This window comes from Garra rufa, chromosome 20 (assembly GCF_049309525.1).
Source record: "Garra rufa chromosome 20, GarRuf1.0, whole genome shotgun sequence".
NCBI lineage: Eukaryota > Metazoa > Chordata > Actinopteri > Cypriniformes > Cyprinidae > Garra > Garra rufa.
Window position 1 is genome coordinate 18,110,252 of NC_133380.1, and position 25,034 is coordinate 18,135,285.

General features: G+C 35.4%; 2 protein-coding genes across 4 annotated transcripts; both read right to left on the reverse strand.

The window, feature by feature from the left end:
• Positions 1-557: 557 nt before the first annotated feature.
• zc3h11a (zinc finger CCCH-type containing 11A) lies at positions 558-11,000 on the reverse strand. Of its 3 annotated transcripts, XM_073825903.1 has the most exons (17): positions 10,899-10,985; positions 9,485-9,554; positions 9,197-9,344; positions 8,501-8,620; positions 7,608-7,731; positions 7,331-7,516; positions 5,615-5,680; positions 5,456-5,536; positions 5,275-5,376; positions 5,119-5,187; positions 4,919-5,014; positions 4,304-4,834; positions 4,146-4,213; positions 3,674-4,055; positions 2,081-2,244; positions 1,453-1,592; positions 558-1,356 (listed from the first exon to the last, which is right to left on the reverse strand). In XM_073825903.1, the coding sequence occupies exons 3-17, from the start codon at positions 9,248-9,250 to the stop codon at positions 1,146-1,148; spliced, it is 2,394 nt and encodes a 797-aa protein (XP_073682004.1). In that variant the 5' UTR covers positions 9,251-9,344; positions 9,485-9,554; positions 10,899-10,985; the 3' UTR covers positions 558-1,145. The 3 variants fall into 3 exon arrangements, with proteins under 3 accessions (XP_073682004.1, XP_073682005.1, XP_073682003.1); XM_073825904.1 differs by having other exon boundaries at positions 4,146-4,210; positions 9,485-11,000; XM_073825902.1 differs by having other exon boundaries at positions 9,485-11,000.
• A 2,510-nt stretch (positions 11,001-13,510) lies between these two features.
• Positions 13,511-18,553, reverse strand: ovgp1 (oviductal glycoprotein 1). The gene is made up of 11 exons (XM_073825496.1): positions 18,526-18,553; positions 17,223-17,246; positions 16,887-17,091; positions 16,729-16,779; positions 16,443-16,599; positions 15,945-16,069; positions 15,732-15,852; positions 14,332-14,514; positions 14,125-14,241; positions 13,918-14,050; positions 13,511-13,836 (listed from the first exon to the last, which is right to left on the reverse strand). The coding sequence occupies exons 1-11, from the start codon at positions 18,551-18,553 to the stop codon at positions 13,511-13,513; spliced, it is 1,470 nt and encodes a 489-aa protein (XP_073681597.1).
• Positions 18,554-25,034: the final 6,481 nt, after the last annotated feature.

Here is a 25,034-nt window from a genome sequence, read left to right on the forward strand (position 1 = left end):
ACTGAAACAAACAAAAAAAATGTAGGTGGGATGTTAGTTTTTATAATTGGAAACAAATGGCAGCTGAAACTAATTCTGCATTCAAAACGCATAAAATATGAACACAATATTTTATGTGGTCAGAAGCACTTTTTATAAAAAAATAAGTAAACTGAAACACTAACATTCTTTCATAAAGACATTTTATTTACAAAGATGATTTTGAAGAGGTGCAAATCAAGTAAAGGAAGGCATCGCAGCACAGATAACATTTTCACATCTCAGTTTCATAACGCATGATGTCACTCAATTAAGGTGAATAAAAACAAAGAAGAGAAGACATGAAGGGATGGCCAAGACATTTTCAAAGAAAACAAAGTATACAGAGTAAGCAAAGCTGAAGGACTTTCCCTGAGAACACCGCTTTGTATTCACACGTTTCATTCAGAAGTCTGAGAAGGAATTGAACTGCTAAAATAACTTGATATTTCACAAGGTGAAAACACAAATGGTCCTCAAGGGAAATATTATGTAGCATAAAATGTGACAATTCTTGCTGAAATGAAAGGAAGGATCATTACAACAGAACCATAAAGCGTTTTACCAACGTAACTAACTACGGTCAAATGTGAGTGATGACCTGTTAAAACAATGTCACCCAAAGAACATAGAATGAATCATGACTCAAAATGAAGACTAAGAAAGGTGTGGCCTTGATGAGCCTCTCTAATAAAAAGCTATTTTTCCTGGCATACACAGTACACAACTGAAAACTTCCTGTCTTTGTAATACATGATGAGTGATAGTGCTAAAACACAACATCAAATACAATCATTATACCTGAGGCTGCCTCACAATGGCTTGTTAATACCTTAAACTGCTAAATAAGACTTTTTTTCCCTTTTTTTGACAGCTTTAAGAAGTCAACTAAAAGAAAACAAAAGGACAAAACCTGGACACCACAGCTGGTGTTTCTTAAGCACTATTTGAGGAAGAAATCATATTTACATTGACAAGAAGAAAAAATCTAAAAGGAACATTAAAACAGATCTTTTAGAGATTGAAAATAAAAGTCTTAATTTAAAATGTGGGTTAAATGGTGTCACAGTCCATTTCAATTCATAGCGGCAGTGTTTCTGTAAGTAAACCAATGATGTTGCTCGTGTCTAACTGTCAATCATCTCTGAGAGTTCTAAAAGGAGGTCGTCTTCTCCCTTGCCTGAATCTAATTCCAAATCATCCTCGAGCCGATCGTCAGTAAATTCATCTAACAGGTCTTCAAAGTCATCCACTGATGAACTGGTAACAACAGGAGCACGACTAGTAGCGGTGCTGGACCGCCGAGAGCGCTGCATGCTGGGTGTTTTGATCACAGGGCTATAGAGAATGAAGAAAACAATGTTAATGTTTCATTAATTATAAAAAAAAGAAAAAAAAAGTATTGTATGAAATACATGAAAACGTTTCTCATACCTCTGAGGGACCGCAACAATTTCAGGTGATGTAGTACTGGCGGGCTCAACGCAGCTCACAGGCACCATTTGAATATCTTCTGTGTTGGAAGGCACCTGCTGATTTTTAGAGTGAACATCTGGAGAGGTTGGTGACGCCACCTAAAAGAGAGTAAAAAAAAAAAAATCGTAAATTCACCAGACTTGGGTCATTTCTGGAAGCTGAAAGCTGAATAAATAAGTTTTTCATTGACGTATGGTTTGTTAGGATAAGACAATATTTAGTCGAGATACAACTATCTGAAAATCTGGAATCTAAAAGATGCAAAAAAAAAAAAAAAAAAAAAAAAAAAAAAAAAAATTCTAAATATTGAGAAAAATGGCCTTTGAAGTTGTCCAAATGAAGTTCTTAGCAATGCATATTACTGATCAAAAATTTGGTTTTGATATATTTATGGTAGGAAATTTACAAAATACATTCATGGAACATGATCTTTACTTAATATCCTATGATTTTTGGCATAAAAGAAAATCCATCATTTTGACCCATACAGTGTATTGTTGGCCATTGCTACAAATATATATGTGCTACTTAAGACTGGTTTTGTGGTCCAGGGTCACAAAGAATACATAAATTAACAAACTCTCACCTTAAGGCGCTTGCTGGGAACAACCAGCGAGGAAGGTGTTTGACAGGCAGTATTAAGAGGTTTTACTTCAGCAACCGCAGAGTGAACTTTTGCAGCTTTCCTCTTTTGGCTAGGCTGGGCTGCCGGCTTCATTAATGAGGGCTTTACATTCACCTTGGGTTTCACTGAAATGCAAAAAAATACAGTGAATAAATGCCATTTGAAAAATATTTAAAAGGATAGTTCATCCAAAAAATGTTTAATTCTGTTATTAATTACGCTCCAAACCCTTAAGACCTTTATTCATCTTAGGAACCGAATGAAGATATTTTTGATGAAATCCGAGAGCTTTCTGACCCTGCATAGACATCAATGCAACTGGCACATTCAAGGCCCAGAAAGGTAGTAAGGACATTGTTAAAATAGTACATCAGTGGTTAAACCTTAATTTTATGAAGCTACAAGAATACTTTTTGTCCACAAAGAAAACAAAAACAATGACTTCATTCGATTTCTTCTCTTCTGTGTCAGTCATCAACGCACAGGAGGAGGACATGGTTTTTAAGCATGCAGCGTACATAAAGTGTCCATAAACATGTCTAAAGATTTTGACAGTGAGGATTACTTGCAATTTTTTGCCCAGCCTTACTTACTTGAACCAGAATATACAGGTCGCATACACGCTGCAAAATTTGAGGAGTGACAACCTCATTTAATTGCGGGAGTGAAGGTCACTGCACACAAGTTTCGTATTCGTCATTCTTTCCTATTAAAATGCTTGCTACAGACGTGAAAAATTTAACCAGATCCAAATTTTATGATAGACGGATGTTTGCAGTTACTCCTGCATTTGTAACCATGGCAAAAAGTTGGCGTCTTGTGGGAGTGAATAAGAATTCAGCCATTTGGTATCTGCAAAGAATCTTTTTGTCCATTGATTGCAAGTAAACAACCGCTGATACATGATGGTTTTTTTTTTGGTGTTATAAAACAAAGCATTTGGGTGTTTTAGGTGTTTTTCTTTCTTTGTTGTTTATTTTTTCCATGAAGATCCTGCAACACTGACACTTGACCACGAGACTTGTGAGTGCAACTAGCTCCGTGTCAAAAAGTGCTAAGGTTAGGACTTCTTTCACTGTTATTTTCTTGTGTTTCACATACAGACGAAGACACTTTTCTTATGCGCATTTAAATAAGTCAACAACTAGTTGTTCAGTTCAGTTCTGTACACACTGCATAGAATTTCTGTAAATGCAGTTGTCACTACCTGTGATTTTTGAGAGTTAATATGGTTGTCACTCCTGTATTTTAGTGAATTATGTTTGTACGTGGCCACATGCAATAAATTAAGAGACATTCTATGTCAGAATGATGGCTCCTGCGTCAGCAGCACTACACTCATTTCATCAAAAATATCTTAACTTGTGTTCTGAAGATGACAGACAGTCTTACAGGTTTAAAACGACATGAGGGAGAAGAATTAATGACAGAATTTTCATTTTTGGGTGAACTATTACATTTTCTAATTCTTATATTTTAAATATCTCTTTAAACAGAGTAATAATCAGTTAAAGAGAGATTCAAAATGACTGCCAATTTTTGTTAAATTCATACCCTTGGTCTCCGTTTGAATCGTTCCCTCAGCTAGCTGGACAGGTATCACGGGAGACGTAGAGGGCTTTGGTGTGTTCGATGAAGTCGGTGTGGTTATCAACGTAATCTTGTCTCCAGAGCGCTCTGGGGATTTTTTCTGGGGCACTACAGCAGCAGGAAGTGGAGAGCTCTTGTGTTTGAGGGCAACCCGCTGTCTCACTGTGGTTTGGGGCTGGGCAGAGGGTTCAGAGGATGGTGGCGGTGAGGCAGCAGGTGCTGCATCTTTCTGGCTGCTCGAGGTGACTTGCTCCTCCTGCAGCTTGCGGAGTCTCTTCTCTCGCATGATCTCCTCAAATGTTTTCACTTTGACAATCTCACTGGAGGGTTTGTCTTTTCCATTTGCCTGTGAGTTAAACAGAGGAAACAAGAGTTAATCAAGAAACAGTAATATTCTCTAAGGCCTGTTGTCTTTGTCTGCGTGTTTATGTCTTACCTCTGTAGCTGGTTCTAGTTTCTTATCAGCTGCATCTGGTTTCGTCTGACTCACAGTTTGTGCAGCTGCTGGAAAGAATTGTGAACATTGTGAATACACATCTTTGGGCACTTGAGGCAATTTTTTAACCATTTCAAACGTGAATGTGTCTGACATACTTGAAGGTTTATTCATGCGTAGAATGCGCCTCTTCTGAGGTCCACTTGACTCTGTTTCAGTCGAGGTCGGGGTTTTATCGTCTGTGGTCTCTTGAAGCTGTGCCTGCATCCGTGCTGCCCTTTCCCTGCGGATCTCCTCTAGTGTTTTGACTCGTACCTCCCCAGCTGCCACAGGAGCCTTGACCGCAGCTCCAGCAGTGGAAGGTCCTTCGTTGCTCTCTGGCCTTTTGGATGCGCTCTCTTCCTGGGCTTTTTTCTCCTGCATTTTTTTCTTTTCGTGAAGCATTTCAGAGAAGGTCTTAACTTGAGGTCCGCCAGTGGGTTTGACGCTTTTCTTGGACGGGCTCAGCTCGTTCACGGGCGCTTCTTTCACAACACGCACAACTTTACTCGTGTTGAGGTTTTTGGCTGCCTTTTCTTGCCGAATCTCCTCAAGGGTTTTTATACGGATATCTCCGGATGTTTTCGGCTCGCTGTCAGTGCTAGGTGGGGCGGCAGTCAATCCGAGTCTTTCACGCACAGGTTTCAGAGCTAAAGAGAGTTATTAACATCGGTTATGAAAAAGATACAAAACACCTACAGAACCACAGCTGGCACAGTAAACAAATCTCTCACCTTTCTGTGGTAGCACGTCTGTGGAGGATTCAACAATTCCACCGAGACGTTCAGCAAGGCTTCGTTTTAAAGGTTGGTCTTCGTCCACAGGAGCATCTTAAATTAAATTACAATATCACATGTTAATTTTTTTTAAAAAGGGACCACAGAAACATAAAGGTACACCCACAATGTGAAGCAAATGGTTTTCATAAACCTACCTCTTTTTAAAATTCTTTTCCCAAGTCTGTCTGCAACTTTTCTTCTTCCAATTTCATTAACAGATGAATCTACAACACATTTTAAAAGGGTTAATAAATTACTAAACATTACGATACTTTACAAAAACCAAAACTCAAACATATAGACAAACTTACCAATGGTGGCATTATTAACTTCCAGACGTGAGATAGATCGAATGTTTTCCTTTTCAATAGCAGATCCTTTGTTTTGGGCTGAGCTTTGCATGGCGGACTGCCCTGCAAACAAATGAAAAGTGAAAATTAAAACAATCCTTCAGATGAATTAAAGAAGTAACAGTGCTGAGAGTGTATTTACCAGATTTCTTCAGACTGGCCATGAGTGCTTTCCTCAATCTGATCTCCTCTAATGTCTGGATACCAAAGTTCAGTGAATCATCTGCAAGACAAATAATGATTAAATAAAGCTCTCAATAATTAAATGAAAATATCTACAGAACATGGAAACGGTCTTTACTTTTGCTTGTGATCATTTTCCGGGGTGATCCTCCAAGAGATTCGTCTCCTTCCTCTGAGAATTGATCTGAAAATATTGAAGTAAAAAGGCTGAGCATTTCGAGGAATGCTTAAAGATCCATCTGCAGTTCATAGCTCCAACCCTAATTGATCACACCTGAAACAGCTAATCAATGACTAATTAAGGGTTGGAACCAACACAAATGAGATTGGACACTCCTATCATCCAAGATGTACGCATCTCTTTCTTCAGTCTATAAGAAATCGTTTTGTTTTTTTTGAGGAAAACATTTCAGGATTTCTCTTCATATAAGGAACTTCCAAAATGCAGTTTCAGTGCAGCTTCAAAGGTCTCTAAGGCCCCGTTCACACGAAGGGAAGACGCAGATATTTCCCTGCGGTTTGGCCTCTCATTTACACGAAAACCCCGTTTTTATCACAGAAAACGATGAAAAGTGGATAAATTTGAAAATGCCGTTTTCACGTTGTAGTGTGGACTGTGAAAACGGAGGCTTTTGAAAATGATGACGCATATTTATAGTCATGTGACGCATATTGTACCAATAGATACGATATCTACCAGTAATTGTGCCTGTGCTATTCACTGTCACACTGCTGCTAAAGAGATTTACCTTGTACACTCTTCAAATTACAGTCCTAAAATTTACTCACAGTTGCTGTCCTGCAAAACATGACAACTGCTTTTCAGATAAAATTTGAATGAGCGCGATACAGACGCGTCAGTGGATGATGAGATATTTCCGTAAATTATCCCGCAGAAGAATTGCGTGAAAACTTATTACGTCTGTATAATTTGAGGCTTTACGCATGCGCAGTAAGGCGAATTTGATGTTTTCCTACGTTTCAGTGTGGATGAGAAACTTTTGGAAAACGCTTGGAAACGCTGGGACGGAGAGCGTTTTAAAATGAAAACTCCGTTTTCAAATGTATCCGGATTAATGTAAACGTAGCCTAAATGATATCAGTCGAGGAAGAAGGGTCTTGTCTAGCAAAACGACTAGTCATTTCCTGAAATTTTTTATTTATATACTTTTTAACCTCAAATGCACATCTTTGTCTCCCTCTGCGTAATTCTGTATATTCCAGGTCAAGACAGTTAGGTATGTCGAAAAACTCCCATCTCATTTTCTCCTCTAACTTTAAAATTGCCCTACATCGTTGGAGAACGATGACCCAGTGTTTACAAAGTAAATGTTCAAAAAAGATGAAACACCCTTTACAAAAAAAAAAAAAGTTAAAACAGTGATGTAGAACGATTTTGAAGTTGGAGAAGAAAATAAAATGGGTATTTTCCAGTTAGGGTGTTTTCAAAATACCCTAACTGTCTTGACCCGGAATACACGGAGTTCACGCAGAGCTAGACAAGACAAGCATTTGCGGTTAAAAAGTACATAAATGGTCATTTTTTTCAGAAAATGACAGATCATTTCACTAGATAATACCCTTCTTCCTCGGCTGGGATTATTTAGAGCTCTTTGAAACTGCATTGAAATTGCAATTTTTCAGTTCAACCTCACAGGCACCATTGAAGTCCACTATATGAAGAGAAATTCTGAAATGTTTTCCTCAAAAAACAATTTCTTATCGACCAAAGAAAGAAATGGACATTTTGGATGACAAGGGGGTGAGTAAATTATCTGTAAATTTTTGTTCTGGAAGTGAACTTCTCTAAAACATTACTAAAATGTGAGCTTACCATCTTCATCATCGTCATCAACAGGGTTGATAACTACTGGTGGATGGGTAGGGCTGGGGACGTTCTCTTGGGTCTCAGTTCGAATGACCCCTCTTAACTGCGGGTTAGTGGGGTTTGCAGTGGGCGCAGGGACTTGATTGACTTGGTCCTCGTGTGGGGTCTCTTCATTCTCCTTTCGCCCTTGCCCTGTTTAATAAAACAAAAAAGACAAAAAGGTTAATGTATAATATTTATTACAATCAGCATAGTTCAAAACACTGTAAAGACGACCAAATACCTTTGTCTGGAGCAAAATAAATTCCATCGATGACACGCGGCTTCTCGTGATGGAAAGCACAGTGAGGTTTCTGGCAGCCTGCTGGCTGGTTCTCCCAATAGCATGCGATTTCCTTGCGGTTTTTCTATAGAAGTAATAACATGGTGGATCATTATTGAGGTCTCATTTGAGAAACAACGTAATTTTCATAATCATTTACTCACCCCTGTTATCATGCAAGAGGTTCATGTCTGTCTTTCTTCAGTCGAGAATTTTTTTTTAAGTTTTGAGGAAAACATTCCAGGATTTTTGAGAATTCCAGGTTGAAGGTCTGAATTGGTTTCAACGCAGCTTTGAAGGGCTCTACACAATCCCAGCCGAGGAATAAGGGTCTTTTCTAGCAAAACAATCTGTGATTTTCTTAAAAAAAAAATACTAATTATATACTTTTTAAACCACAAATGCTTGTCTTCGTGCATAACGTAGTCATGTTGGAAAGGTCATGCATGACGTAGGAGGAAGTGTTTACAAAAAAGGTAAAACAACGATGTCGGACAATTTTGAACAGACACAAATCGCAGAACATTTGTGGTTAAACATGTATAAATTTTATTTGTTTTTTTAGAAAATGACTGATCATTTCGCTAGACAAGACTCTTCAGCTGGGTTCGTAGAGAGCCATTTAAAGCTGCATTGAAACAATTTAGACCTTTAACCCACTGATCCCCATTGAAGTCCACTATACAGAGAAAAATCCTGGAATGTTTTCCTTAAAAACCTTGATTTCTTTTTGACTGAAGACAGACAGACATGAACATCATGGATGTGACAGGGGGGTAAGTAAATTCTCAGGACATTTAATTCAGGAGTGAACTAATCCTTCAACGAAAGACGTGTTGGAAAAGGTCACAAACCTTTATTTCCATATGACGAAACTTGCAGACGGCACGGAAGCACCTTTGCTCTTGCCATAGGTTGCAGACAGTCTCGCTACCCATAGCGGCCTCGCAGTGTCGAAAAGGGCAGCTGTCACCCTTCAAAGAAAAACCGCAACATACATATATAAATATTTTTTCATATTACATTTCATATTACTTACATTTCATTATATATGACCCTGGACCACAAAAGCAGTATTAAGTAGCATGGGTATATTTGTAACAATCTGTACAAAAATACATTGTTTGGGTCAAATATATCTATTATTCTTTTATGCCAAAAATCATTAGGATATTATGTAAAGATCATGTTCCATTAAGACATTTTGTTAATTTGCTACTGTAAATATATAAAAACCTAATTTTTAATTAGTAATATGCATTGCTAAAAACTTAATTTAGACAAATTTTCCTCAGTATTTAGATTTTTTTGCACCCTCAGATTCTAGATTTGCATATAGTTGTATCTCGGTCAAATATTGACCAAGCCTAACAAACCATACATCAATGGAAAGCTTATTTATACAGAAATCTCACTTTCAAAAATTGACGCTTACGACTGGTTTTGTGGTCCATGGTCACATATTTCATTTAATGACCTACTTAAAGTCTCAAAATCAGCTTTGAACACCAAGGCACAGCATATGACAATTTACATTTTTTTTTTTTTACCTTAGTACAGGTAGAATAGTAGTAGAAGTAGCAGTCATCTCCTTGCATGGTCATTCTGGCACAAGTTTGTGGTCTTCTAGGTCAGGAGCTCTTCAGTGATGCTGGGATCCCGTCCTGGACGCCTGCGATAGGGTCCACGTGAATCTCCCTGTTTAGAGTGTTACAAGCCTATTCATGCTCCTGTTGATCCGTTCACATTTTCACTTTCACATTCTGTCCTGAATGATGCAAAATGGTGGCCGATATTTAAATACTGAAGAGAAAATGCGTTGCAAGAACTTCGTTCACCTGCAGTGGCTGAGACGTTCCCTGGTGATCTCAAGCGCTTCTTGAAGGGTCGCTCCGCACTGTGTGGATCCTGAAGGAACACTTGACTGATGAGTAAAGAGTGAACAGGGGGAGATGGGGCAACTTTTGCCTCTCTTAGAGACTTGTTCCCATCAGACTGCTGTGTTAAAATTGGCAGGTGGTGGAAATGTCCGTTTCTTTTTTTTTTTTTTTTCTCCAATATTGTTGTTAATTGAGTGGTGAGGGGATTTGGGGAAGTTTAGAAAAAAATCCTCAAGCTAGATGTTGACAAAAATGGAGAGCCACGGGCAGAAAAAAAGGGACAGGATATCTTGGAGATGTTGGGAAGAAAAAAAAGAAGAAGGGATCTCTTCTACGTCTCCTGAAGGTGGGTGGAAAATTTAAAGGGGGTAGACTGGAACTTTAAAAAAAAAAAGGCCAATAGAGGAAAACCAAAAATCAATGATGTGAATAAAAAAGCAGCAATCTTCAGGGAAGCTAATTCATTATCCAAATCCTCTGGAATGAAGGACAAGATCTTGACCTACATTATAAAAAAGAGACAAAAACACTCCCCATGTGCTGAACAATAGGTCATCTGAATAAGGACAGGAACACAATATACTTTTGTACATGGAAAATTATTCTCAAGAGAGACGCAACATGTTTTTGGATTTATATAACATGTATAATTCATACAAAATACACACTTCAGATTGTGAAGACAATTTTGTATTTTAACTTGGTGTCGCTTTTCGAGCATGATAAATCATATTGATCAAGTTTTAAAATTGGTATTATTTGAATAAATATTGCGTGGATATTGCATCCGCGTCTGTAAATTTACGATGCAGTTTACAATATCCACGCATATAAATCTCAAATGTTTTAGACACATTTTTACAGAAGAAACGTATATAGCGTTACTGTACATAATCTAACGTTACATGCTTATAAATAAATCAAATCGAAAAGACAGCAAAAACGACTATGATTAGAATTTCTGAGAAACGCGTTTGTTTCCACAGCGTTTTTTCAAAGTTCGTTTACGATTAAGTACATTTTAAATTAAATCCATTGTTCAAAAGATATTTTTTTCATTCGTCATGTTAGGCCTTAGTGTCGTGTTTGGTCTGATTCTTTTAACTAGCTTATAAAGGTTTTCAGGTGACAAACACTGAGACAAACAACGTGTAAAGAACAAATAACTTTCATATGTTTAAACCTAAAAGCTGTGTAACGTTACGTGAAAATAGCACAGTGTTCTATGGCTTTCGAATAGCATGTTGCTAATTTTAGGTAACGTTAGCATGTTTTTTTTTTACTTTAGCACGACTACTACATTAAACTAAAATACGTAAATAAATGAATAAATAAAATGTTCAATCACTTCAAATAAAGCGTTCACAATTACCAGTTTATACCGACTGGAATTAAGTATGTTCGGTATCGGTGCATGTAGAGTGGTCGGCGCTCCTGGACTGGCCTTTTCTCTTCTCAGCTTCTCAGGCGAACAAAATGGCGCCTGGCTGTCCAAGCAGGAAAGTGCTAGCATAGACGTCAATGTGATGGACAGACTCGTTAAAGGGATAGTTCACCAAAACAGTACGTTCCGTCCTGTTGTTGTAAACCCCTACGAAATTCTTTCTTCTGCGGAACATAAAAGGTGAATTTCTCCATGCATCGAAAATAGAATCTGGCAATAACAAATAAACCAATCACATTTATGACAAAACATACAGGCAGATCAAGGAACACATCGAAGCGTCAAGACAGAAAACTTAAAGCAGTTTGCCTTGAAATAGAAAACTCTTTCAGTGGAGTCCCTGGTCATGCCTCCTCATAAGGTTTATTTATTGGGTTGTTTGCTTAGGCTATATGTTTATTTTTGTAAAATAACCCACACAAGCAAAGTTGGTTGATAACTGCAATAAAGTAATATAGTTAACAATTAACGTTACTTCTTTAAATACTTGGATACACTGTAACAAATTTCGTTTTCCATATGAAAAGATCCATACTGTCGAAAATGTATACAGCAAGTTTCACAGTAATCTTTTTACAGTAATATATAATGTATTTTATATTATTTAGGCACTTACAACCTATACTTTGACAGAATGTTCAAATTCAGCATGCCATGGTAAAGTCAATCTAACTGAACATTTTCTTATATTGATATTGTTTATTTCAGTTCATCAGGCTCTTGAATATGTTAAGGCCAGGTTTTTCCATTCCTCATCATTAGAATCCATTTTACACATGGCTTGATTCTATACTTGTGCTTACGAAAAATGTACCATATAGTTTTTAACTGTAGCATGTACTGTATTAATCATTACCAGACTGGTAATTACCTTTTAATTGTTTTGAGCAAAGGTAATAGGTAATATTTCACTGCTTATAAAACATATATGTTTGGAAAGTTTATTCGTTTGCTCATCTGCAATACATCTATAGAATGTTTCCTATCAGATGTCAAATAGACATCTATTAGATGTCTTTAAGATGTTTACGATTTAGAATGTATGTAAAACTGACATCTTGACGTTTTTATATGATGGATGTTTAACCGATTCTAAAATCACACAGTAACAATGTACAATAGGCCGAAATACATCTAACATTGGCTAACATTGATGTAAAATACACACACAATGTTTCTCTATGACTTTTTTATGCAGTGAGATCCAGGCAGATGAGTAACGACTATGTCAGAGATCAATTTTCAAATGGAAAAACCAATTTACTTAATAAATATAATTAAAACAATAAAAGAATAAGTTTAAACAAAATTAATGTCTATATTATTCAGTAGTTTATACTGAAGTGCAGAGTATTCCAAATTATTAAAGGCCAATCTATAGAATGAAGTAGTGAACATCAGAAGAAAAGCCCCAAAAAATTAAGTTATACGCAGAATGCAAGGAGAGGAGAAAAAGCAAAAGAAACAAAAGAAAGAGTAGAGAGTAAAAGAAATGTATATGCAGGAAACTTACATCCTCCCAAACTGGTGTTTATGTCTAATAAGAAAAGGTCAAATTGTGTCATATGTTGTTCTAGCAAATATAGGTCAGGTCAGGTCAGGTCAAGTCATCATGACCAGTCAAATGTTGCGGTTAAATAAAAATAGATGTGTTGCTAGATGTGGTTTTCACACCTTTAGAACAAGCACACCAAAACAAACACTTTTAAATATCATATCCTACATATTACAAAAACAGTTTCTGAAAAAAAAAAACACCTTGTACCATTAATGACTAATTTTGAGAAACAAAAGATGTCCAATGTATTGGAAAAGAAGATATATCTTTCAAACATACATGAAATGTGCATTGCATACATATTTTTGGAGAATACTTCAAATTACATATAAGCATAAATCAAAGCATAAATCAAACAAAACTGAAAGATAAACATAAATGAGTAACAGTAATAAGTAAATACTTGAATATATTATAAGGAATAAAAATGCGGGATGCGCTGGATGAAATATGGACAAATCCAACAAATAATAAAAAAAAAAAATCATAAGTGAATACATGGATATGAAAATTAAGGAAAATACATCAACATTGATCATTTGGATCACTTTTTAATATATTATTTTTAACAACACCAACCTTACAATTTGTATTAATTCTGACAAAATACAAAGAAAGATAAAAGAATAATTATCTTCATATTTTCCAGTAAACGCATGCAGCAATATATCTTCTGTTTCACATTACATGTGCGGAGGCAATTTGTCAAAACTGTTTTTATAGAAACAGTTTTACCATCCAACAAATGTTGGTGAGCTACTTGCTACATTAGTTGCTTGACAATTGACTAAATTGGCTCAATTAGGCAAAGATTAAAGCAGAGAATTAAGAAATGATTTCACACCACAACTATTCACAAGTACTCCACATGCATCCATATGTAGGCTACAACCTAGGTATCCTGCATTAAGCTTATACAGATTTAAAAAAATATGCTGAGCTGTCTTTCCCTCTGTGTTCATATTAAATCAGTATGTTACTACTAAAATAGGCTATGCCATTGAGTTAGGAGACTTGCACTCCCTAGTGTAAAAAAAATGATCATTAATGATGGTCGTGCTACACCAGAATCATTTAAATCGGCAGGGGTGCACCAAGTGATATTTGTCATTTTTCCAGTACAACTATAAAATGAGTTCAGGGAATCCATTCTGTGATAAAGTCCATCTGATTTGTTAGCACAGAACTGACTTTTCAAGGCTGGAAGAGAGCTGAGAATCTTCACACATGTCTGCGGTGGTGAAGAGCCCGTCCCATCTGTTGGAAAAGAGCTTGTAGTCATGGACCCATCCAATTCATTATTTGCTCCTGTAGCAGATAAATAATTACATATCAGAATGTGAAGATAAATAACCATTCTAAAAATCAATGTATTTATGCAAATCTCACCAAGGATTAACAATTTCTTCAGGTGGTTGACTAAAGGATAACTGCCTTGTCCACAGAAAGTTCCTGAAAAATCATCCAGGTCCAAAGCCCATACAAATGCACCCCCGAAGCCATGTTCCTGTAAGTATTTTATCTTAACAATAAAAAGCAGAGGTGTTATTTTTCATGCAACACAATATATAATATAAAAGTTATAACAAAATGTACCTTAAACTCAAAGCTCTTCAGATTATCATAGCCCACCCAGTCGCTGCCTTTATAAGAAAAAGGAACTTTCTGGTCTTCTATCCACTGCACTTCACCACCATTTAGGAAAAGACATATCTTGTAAAAAGAAAATGTTTTATAACTTGATATCCCCAACAAGCATTTGCAATGAATATCAAAATTGTCTGTCTAGAAAAGATGTTTTACTTCAAAGTAGGACCACAAGCCCATCTCTTGTGTATAAGGTCCAGGAGAAGCAAAGTTACTGGCTGGGGCTCCAACTTCACTCTCAGCGGAGGTGAGGATGAAGGAACGTCCATACGCGGCAAAACCCATCAACAACTTTTCTGCAGGAGCTCCCTGGGATATCCAGTATTGTAGTGCAAAATCCTGCATGATAATCGAAAACATACAGTTAAAGTCAAAAGTTTACATACACCTTGCAGACTCTGCAAAAAGTTAATTCATTTGCCAAAATAAGAGAGATCATACAAAATGATATAAGAAATTTCACATAAAAGACATTTATATATAGTCCACAAGAGAAAATAATACTTGAATTGGTAAAAATGGCCCTGTTCAAAAGTTTACATATACTTGATTCTTAATACTGTGTTGTTACCTGAATAATCCACTGCTGTGTTTTTTTTTGTTTTGTTTTTTTTTGTTTTGTTTTGTTTTGTTTTGTTTTGTGATTGTTGTTCAAAAATTTTTTTGTGTATTTGAACCCTTTCCAACAATGACTGTATGATTTTGAGATCCATCTTTTCACACTAAGGACAACTGAGGGACTCATATGCAACTATTACAGAAGGTTCAAACGCTCACTGATGCTTCAGAAGGAAACACGATGCATTAAAGGCTGGGGGGGTGAAAACTTTTTGAATTTCAAAATCAGGGTAAACTTATTTTGTATTCTGGGAAACAAGTATCTTCTGTAGCGTCTGAAGGGCAGTACTAAATGAAAAAAAACCTATATATTTAGACAAAATAAGAAAAGTCACATCTTCATTCTGTTCAAAAGTTTACTCCCTTGGCTCTTAATAATTCGTGTTTCCTTCTGGAGTATCAGTGAGCATTTGAACCTTCTGTAATAGTTGCATATGAGTCCCTCAGTTGGCCTCAGTTTGAAAAGATGGGTCTCAAAATCATACAGTCGCTGTTGGAAAGGGTTCAAATACACAAAAATGCTGAAAAACCAAAGAATTTGTGGGACCCGTAGGATTTTGCTAAAAAAACAGGAGGCAGTTTAAAAGTTCAGGACAAACAAGGGACTCGTGAACAACTAGCACACAAATGCTGTGGATCATTCAGGTAACAACACAGTATTAAGAATCAAGTGTATGTAAACTTTTGAACGGGTTCATTTTTTTATTAATTTTTTATTAATTCAACTAATATTTTCTCTTGTGGACTATGTGTGAAATATCTTATTATCTTATTCAGGTCAGTACTAAATAAAACATAGCATGCATTTGGTATGATTTCTCTTATTTTGGTAAAATAATTAACATTTTGCAGATTCTGCAAGGTGTATGTAAACTTTTGATTTTAACTAGCCAGTAGCAAAAAGTTATTTTAGAGCCTGTGCTCATATAAGAGCTTACAGTGTTTGAGTTGATATTCTCTTCGCCATGGCTGGCACTGTACAACGGGCTGTGATGTCTTGTAATGCCATCTTTAAATGTATGAAAATCAAAAGTCTTGACACTAATAAGGTCCAAGTACCTAAAAAAATAGTTTTTACATTTTTTAACATTTGTGTGAAATTTGTAAATTTCATAAAACAGCACTAATGCCGAATGACAAGTTGTTCTTACTTTGAGATCTCTGGAATATCATAGCTCCTTTCAATAACATCCTTCTGGGCTGAAACAGTTGCTGTCAGAATTAATCTTGCGTCTTTGTTTGACTGGCCTTCAGCTAGAAAGGCTTCCAGAAGTTCCTAAAGTTTCACAAAAGTTCGTTTAGTATATAGTTTTTCATTTTAGGCATATATCTAAAGGATCGTGTGACATTAAAAAATGAGCTTTGCCACCACAGGAATAAATGACATTTTTAAATGTATTTGAAATGAAAACAGTTATTTTAATTTGTAAAAATATTTCACAATATTACTGTTTTTGCCTTGGAGAGCGCAAGAGACTTCTTTCAAAATTCAAAAACAAAACAAAATCTTAATCCCAAACTTTAGAATGGTAATGTATATATTTATGACATACCACTTACATTTTACACAGATAAAGGCCACTCTCACTTTTTATGATTCAAAGGAAAACTCTTGTAGCCCTATATGAAAATATATTTTTAATTTTAACCTTGCACAGTATAGTGAATTTCAGCTTATCTTCTGGAAAAGTGCCTTTGTGTTCCCAGTCCAAATCCAGCCCGTCAAAATTATACTTCCTCAGAAATTCTATAGAGGATTTAATGAATGTCTGACGGTTTGTCCAATTGGACAGCATAATGGAGAATCTGGTGGGAACAATTAAATTCATGACTGCTTATTTCACTATAACTGGTAAAAAAGTTTTGTAAGATATACAAATCGAATGTTACCAGTAGAGGGCAACTTTTATTCAAAACGAGAGAAGGAACACTTACTGGCTTGAGTCCTGGTCTCTGACAGACAACAAGGTTATCAGCTGAGGATTTCTGAAACAAACATTTATGTCAAGTCTTTGTCACACACTAGACATTTAATAAATCAAATCTGAGTACAAAACTAGTAATGTTTGTCTCTAAACGACAAGCATCCTTACTGGTTCTTAAGTGCATTGAAAGTTGAGTAAAGGGCCACATCGTTCCACTCACTGCCTGCTATGTTATTAACATAGTTTATAATGGCAAAAGCATAGATCAAATGAGTACACAAGTTTGGGTCCACATTCTCAGGAAGGTATTTAGCAGTTCCTGCTCTGTACTGAGACCAGTTTGTGAAGTAACACACCAGTCTTGAACAGGTTACTGAGGAAAAAGACAATAAAGATACATACTAACATGTCAGCAGTAATTTGTGATATAAAAAACAATAAAAAACACGTTCAATTTTTTTTACTTTTCTCTTTCATGCATTGAGTAGACAGAAATTCACCTACCGAATTGAAAAAGCAAATTTAGGCCTGACAAAAATGGGAAAAGTTCATTAGTAGATGCTTTTATGTGAGAGTAATTTATTAACCCTCCTGTTATGTTGTGGGTAAAACTTACTAAAAATTATATATATATAATTTGCCAAAAATCAACACTGAAAAATACTAAAGATTCATGTAATAACAGAAGACATCTATTATAGCTTGTCAAGAGACAAACAATATAGTTTTTATTATTTCTATTTTGTTAAGGCATAATTTGAATGTTTTTATGTTCAAAATGATCTTATAGACACATACAAAATAATGTTTTTGATGTTCTTTAATGTATGTTTTTGTGTTTTCAATGTATTTTCTGCTCAACAAGCATGCATTTATTTGATCAGGAGAAAAACAGTAACATTTTGAAATATTTTGAACATTTAAAATAACTGCTTTCTATTTGAACATATTTTTCAAAAATGTATTTATTCCTGTGATTTCAAAGCTCAATTTTAGCATCATTACTCCAGTCACATGATCCTTCAGAAATCATTCTAATTCTGATTTGCTGCTCAAAAACAAACATGTTAAAAACAGCTAAGTAGAAGTTTCTTTGATGAATAGCAAATTCAGAAGAACGGCATTTATCTGAAATAGAAATCTTTTGCAACATTATAAATGTCTTTATCATCACTTTTGATCAATTTAAAGCATCCCTGCTAAATAAAAGTTTTAATTTCTATAATTTTTTCTGCCTCCCACCCTCCATAATAATAATAATAAAAAAAATGTTTCTTAAACAGCAAATCATATTAGAATGCTTTCTGAAGGATCACGTGACACTAAGTGGAGTATAATGCTGAAAATGTAGCTTTGATCACAGGAATAAATTACATTTTAAAATATATTCAAATAGAAAATGGTTATTTTAAATAGTAAAAATATTTCAAATTTTTGCTGTTTTCAAGGTACTTTGGTTCATATAAACGCAGGCTTGGTAAGGAGAAAAGACATAAAAAACATAAAAAAAATCTTACTGTTCAAAAACTTTTGACTGTTAGTGTACCTATAGTGAATATTTGCACACTGAGGTCCAAATAACTACAAGTATAAATAATATCTAACATCATTTGTATTTATCTATTGATAGAGTAAAATTGATTTCTCATATTTTTTTCAGTGCTACAACAGTTTATAATTGAGATGCACAGAACTAAGCAAAGACAACTTCTGACAGACTTTTAGAGTATGGTTACGGTTCAGATTGACCCCAACACAACAGGAGGGTTACAGAAAGATATTTAAAAAACCAAAATAGACAAAATACCTGTTAAATGTGTTAATCGGCTGTTCATTTTGTTGCTGCTACATGTCCCTTTAGTTCTGTGTGGGGAACTCCGCATAAAGTAAAATGAGAGGTGGGGAGAGAGACAGGGAGGGCTACACATATAACATGACACTAAATGTCAGCTCTGATTTTTTTCTAGCCTACAGAAAAATCTGAATTTCAGTCAGATTTGGCCAAGCAAGATTTACCCGACTGTAGTAACAGACCAATAAAGATTTATTCATTTCACAATTTATTGTTTTGACTGAGATTTAGTTTTTTCTTTGACAGACACAATAAACATTTAGTATATCTCTCTTGGTCGAATGAATAGTGTCCATTTCCATTTCCTTGAGGCTGTTCACAAATGCTATTTCAAACACTTGACAACTTCAACAACTTCAAGGCAATTTATTTTGAGATTGTGAAGACAAAAATGCTCATGTATTTGAATCTTACGAATGCATTTTATTTCAAATAAAAGAAAAATCTTCATATTTAAACACAAATATCATAAACAATATCGACACATCTTATCTTTTCTGAATGTCTTGTCTTATCTTAAAAAAAGAGAAAAAACAGATCCGACGTGACCTATTTGCAGTTTCACCCCAAGCTCTGTACCATTATGATTTAACTGAAACCAGAAACTCTAGTAGTGTAACTAAACTTCAGTATCGTTGCTGAAGTCACAAAGTTTGTCATCACAAACATGATATGTTTCTGTGACTTAAGGCCTGTTGAAATTTAGCACGTGGATCTCAAAAATCTCAAATGATCTTCAACAGCCTTAGGATGAACCCTAATATGATACACTTCTTCATACAGGAACACTATAGATAGCTATCAGTAACTTCAAGCATTTATTAATGATAGTATGTACCCAGTTACACAAGAAAGTTTCATTAGGTCATTGTTCAATCAGATATGGGTACATTTACTCTTTGTAGTGTACCTGATTATTATTGTAGTTTAATCCAAAGACAATGGTTAAGAGTCAAGGTCATGCAGGTGTCAATCCTGTAATAAAAAGCACAGCAATTAATAAGAAAATCACCTGAGCTTGCACTCCAACACATCATCTTTGAGATGTCCAAACATCTCCAACAATTAGTGGGGCATTATAAAGATTAAGAGTTGCGTATTCTGAGTTGTGCTGCATTAAAAATAGCGACAGATAGCGCCTAGTTTACCAAGTGCACAGGGGCGGATCTAGAAAATTATTCATGGGGTGGCATTAAAATTATGAGGGGTGGCAACACTGAAGCAAGCATCCTTGGCCTTGCCTGGTTTTTGTGGATTCAAGGAACGCTATTCTTATTCGGTGTATACACTAGGGTGCACATTTTTACATTGTCCTATAAAAATGAAATAAAGGCTGATGTGTGATTGACTTGAACCTGATATCTGGATTGGAAAGTCAGATAAATTAAATGAGATGGTACGGTATATTTAACTTCTCTTTATTGAGTTCTATGTAAACCTGTAACGAGTTTAAGTCTATGCCAAGTTTAATTTACAAAGCATGACAAACAATGCAGACTGCATATGGATACGAAGTCTCAGTGGATCAAGTTTCCTTAAGTCAAAAACACATAATAAATATACAGAAACCACATTTAAATTACCAACAAATATCTTCAAAATGAATAAAATAAATCACAGTATTCAGTGCAACAAGAGCAACAACATGACCTTTTAAAGTTCTCAAATATCTTGGATGAGACATGAAAACAAATTCAATAATTTTAGTGCAAGTAAACCAACAAAAGTCCCTTTAAGTCCAAGTATCTCTTCTTTTTTAACAAACCAACAAATTTGCATGTACCGAAAACTAAATAACACATTTTGGTGTAACAAGGTTATGACCAGCAGTTTATTAAACCATTCACAAACAGCTTTGGTGCACATGTGTACAGTTGCAGACATACTGTTGTTGTAGACATTACAGTTGTCAGGTTCTTACACCTTTTCCAAAATAAAATTCAAGCACTTTCAAGGTGCATTTTCAAGATTTTCCAGCTCCGTGTTAAATTACATGTTCACATACATGAGTTCTTCATTTTAAAACAGATGTTATTGTGCTATTAAAAAACAACTGTCTGGATTGTATATAAAATTGCCTAATATAAATAGCCAACATACAGTATACAAATTATTTAATTTAAAATATTTAATTAATATAATTTACAGAGTATCTGCAGTATTTATTTATTTTTTTAAATTTTTAAGACCTGCACAAATAAAGAGAGGGTGCTCGCTGCAGAGCCATATGGGAGGAGCTGGAGGTAAGGGGTTGAGATAGACACCTAACCACACCCTAACCCTACCCCTTACCCTATCCCTAACCTTAACTCCACCCATTTGTTCACTCAGAGGTGGAGCTGGACATCAAGAGAGGTGGAGCTGGAGGCCATTTGGCTCTGCAGTGAGCAGTACTTGCAAATAAAAGCAATAATGTATGAGTGGAGTAGGCAAATGTCTATGGTAACATATTAATGACTGGTATAAAATGACTGTAAACAAACATGGTACTAAACTAAAATTCTAAAACTTGCCGTTCAAAAACAAGTTTTTCCCAAATACATTTCACATTTCAGCCTAAAAGTACTAAAAGGTAGTCAAAAGAAGCTATAAAATTAATAATAACATTAATTTAACTAGCCCAAATGAAAAATAATATTTTTAAATATAGAAAATCAGATAGGAGTCTAAATGTCAATCAAAAATATTTTCAATGCACAAACAAACAAATATGAAGGAATTAATTTTTTTCACTATTTACAGTGCATCTGCAGAATTTTTAAATATCCATTTAGGGCAATGTATGACCCATTTTAAGAGCTGCACAAGTAAAATGAACACAGTATGAATGGGGTTGGACAATGTACGGTAAGATATTAAGCCATAAAATGACATGATTTATAATTCAGATTTTCACAAAAACAAAACGTCTTATACAATGGCATTTCAGCCTTATACCATTAAAAGGGATAAATCAAGTATAGCTATAATTTATTATATTTATTTAAAACATAAATAGGCCTATTACTGTCTTAATTGTTTAGATTTTTAGAAAGCACAGTAACTTGTTTCACATTTACAATAATCTGACTATAAACGGCTGAAAATTAGCAAATTCATTCTTTGTCACGAGGTGGCGCTTTAGGAGCGCTCAGAGCCATTTCTCTATGGCTCTGGGAGCGCTGAAACATTACGGTTTCCCTAGTAAGGGCTGTACAGAAAGCAGCATTAACGCTGTTTTATCAGCCATGAAATGAAAATAAAAACGAGTTTTGACTTTGAAACGTGCTGCGTGCATATTTTTTCAGTGACATCATTGCCTTTTGAAGTTTTATTCAGCCCTATGGCAATACTCGTCTTTCTGTCCCCAACTGTAAGACCTCTTAACATTATAATTAAGCATTTTCTTATTCTATTTAACATATTTAAAACTTTTTATGGCCTTAAATTTGATACAGCTAAATTGAGGAGTTTTTAAGAACCCGCAGGAGCCCTCTACTTTACGATAGTCCATCGGGGAGGCCGGTAAAACATTTTGGTAGCCCGACAGGAAAACACAATAGCCCCGAGTTTTCATTTTAAACATAATTCGTATTTGTCGTTTTCAAGCCATCGTGGACTGATGCGACAACCTCCCGGCATGTTTTCGCTTGATCGCTTGGCTTCTGACTAGCTCTTCCAGGTGTCTGTCCTTGGTTTCCAGGGCGACGCTGATAGATGATTGGGACGCTGTTTTTATGTCATCAAGAGACAGAGTAGCTGCTGTAAATTAATTAATTTACATTATATTAAGCCACACAAGTCTTAATACCTGGGGTTTGTATTATTTAATATTGAGGACTAGGAGTGACACTTAAAAATGAACTAAAACTTTTTTTTTTCTGGCTCTTGCCAACCACGGAAAAAACGTGTGGAAGCTGCTAAATCATATAGAGAAGGACTTAGTAAGCAGGAATGGCACAATATTTTGACAAACTGAAGTTAATAGGTGGTAAAGATACATATGAGCAGTATTGTGGCTGGTTTTAGCTGGTCAACCAGCCTGGTTTTAGCTGGTCATAGCTGGTCAGCAGACTGGTTTTAGAGGGGTTTTGGCCACTTTCCCAGCCCTGGCCAGACCACCAGCTAAAACCAGCTAAGACCAGCCAATCAGCCTAGGCTGGTTTTAGCTGTTTTTTCAGCAGGAATGATAAGAACAAAAATAAATTTTGTCAAGATTCTTGCCTTGGAAATCCTGGTTTGGTTTACCCAACCATAACCGCCTTTTGTTCCTCAGACACTCTTCTCCTTGATTTGTTATAATTTTTGGCAGTCTATAGTAGTTTGAATGTTTTTCCCGGTCTGATTGATTAGTACAGCCCAAAACATGACAATAACTGACCATTTTCAGCAGCAATAATCAGCAAAATTAGTTTTGTTCTGTTCAGTGGCATTGTTTACATTCAGTGTTGCCAATATGGCCAACACGCATCGTGAAAACACTTTATTACATTAATGTTAGCTGTTTGTAAGAGTCAGAAGTATGATTCCTTACACCTTGTCACCAGACAGAATTTGGTTGGTTGGCTTTCCAAAACAGAATCTCTTTCAAAATGAGTAGTTTCTGTGATAGAAGTGATTTGTTTAAGTTGTATGGTTGATGAGGCACTACATGGAAGTGATGGTGAAAGCAGTGGAGGCAGGAGGATAAGCATGTTTTAATCATCAAAGCATCTTATCATCCATCATCCACATCATGTCTGCCACCAACATTTTATTAGCCATCCTTCGCAACTTAGGCTCATTAAACCTTTAAGTTCAAAAGGTTATTTGTCATCACACTGATAAAGTCTAATTGATAATTGCCTGGAGACACCTAATGTTTTGATACTGCAAAGTAAACATTATGCTGATGCAGTTGGAATGCCTTTTAAACCTGCATTCTTTATACTTTATACTTCAAATTCATAGTTAAAGCTGAAGTCAAACTAAAATTTATTCAGACATCTTAAACATTTTTCACATTATCACAGTTTATTTGCTATTGTTTAGAAAATGGTAATAAAATATGACAAAAACTCAGAGTTAAACTGTCAGAACAATTCATCTTGATAATGTCAGATAACTTTGATGAATTAGGTTGAATAGCTGTCAGCTGTTAAATTTAAGTAAACAATTGGATAATACCAATTTAGAGTAACCAGTTATCAAGCAATGCTTTATTTTGTTCAGTCTATAGTGTAAAAAGGTCACATTAGCAAAGAGAAACACTTAAGCAAAACATGGTCAAAGTGTCTAAATAATTTGTGGTCCTAAATTAAAGCATTTTTGAGTATAATATGTCACAGTTTACACTCGAATAAAGGACAGGACAACCTAGACCATTAAATAAATATATAAAAACATTTTTGTTTGCCTTACAACCAGCAATTCCCTGAAGGTTTGCTGTTTTAAATGAGCTACTGTATGCTCATTTTTTTCTCATTAATAAACTCTAAACAATAAACTTTGAAGCTACCTTGAGTCGTAGCTCTATCTTTGTTTGGAAATGACACAATGAGCAAGGGCGAATGATGCACTTATGTCATTTCCTGTCATAAAAGCAAATTTTTGGCTAATAATCCATTACTGTCAGTTTGGTAGGCTACCAATACATAAGTATTTGAGCAGAAAAAATAGTCTTATTTTCATTGTTTAACATGTCATGTAGCCTATTTATTAATTTAAATGATGGCCATAGGCTATTACCATGCAATATTTTAAATACAGGGCTCATCAGCACTTCAGCGAGACATATAAATTTACTGATCAATACACACAATGCACATAATTTGGACTCCATAAAAGTTTTGATACAACATGGACACCATATATGGCCATATTTTTTCCTTTAGGTAATAATTACCATTTTTACAAATAGTTTGGCTGAGCAGGCAGCATTATTGCCTCATAGAAGGTCCATGGTTCAAGTTCTGGCAAAGCTAGGACGCCTTTTGTGTGGAGTTTTCACATTCTCCTCATGTCTGTGTGGGTTTCCTCCGGGTGCTCCGGTTCCCCCCACAATCCAATAACATTTAGCATATAGGTGAATTAAACACTATAAATGACCATCTGATCAAGATGTACCCCACCTGTGGCCCGAAAAGAGGCTCAAGCCCACTGAAACCTTGTGGAGGATAAACAATTTATAAAATGGATAGATGAATGATATTGTAAAATCAAAAAATCTAACATTTTACTATATTAAAATGTTTAAACTCAAGTGTTAAAACCGTATTAGAATAACAGACATGTTGGCGTTAATGCACATTTATTTACAGCAGGCCCAATTTTTCAGCTTATCTATGAAATAAGCTTTACACAAATTGTACTGAACTGTGCAAAGGTATTGTATTTCCACATGTTATTGTCATTTCAGTCCATAGTTTACTTGAGATACCATATCTTGGACCATCCTAATAAATCCTGCCATATTAGGACAGCGTAGATAACACCCAGCTCCTATA

Excerpts from the sequence above, each read along its gene's own strand:
- zc3h11a (XM_073825902.1), bottom strand. The coding sequence starts at position 9,250 with ATGACCATGCAAGGAGATGACTGCTACTTCTACTACTATTCTACCTGT. Across the intron at positions 4,214-4,303 it reads ACGCATGAATAAACCTTCAA|CAGCTGCACAAACTGTGAGT; the intron begins GTATGTCAGACA and ends AATTCTTTCCAG. Across the intron at positions 1,593-2,080 it reads TTCCCAGCAAGCGCCTTAAG|GTGGCGTCACCAACCTCTCC; the intron begins GTGAGAGTTTGT and ends ACTCTCTTTTAG.
- ovgp1 (XM_073825496.1), bottom strand. The coding sequence starts at position 18,553 with ATGAACAGCCGATTAACACATTTAACAG. Across the intron at positions 17,247-18,525 it reads CCGATTAACACATTTAACAG|GCCTAAATTTGCTTTTTCAA; the intron begins GTATTTTGTCTA and ends CATTTTTGTCAG. Across the intron at positions 13,837-13,917 it reads GAAGAAATTGTTAATCCTTG|GAGCAAATAATGAATTGGAT; the intron begins GTGAGATTTGCA and ends TATCTGCTACAG.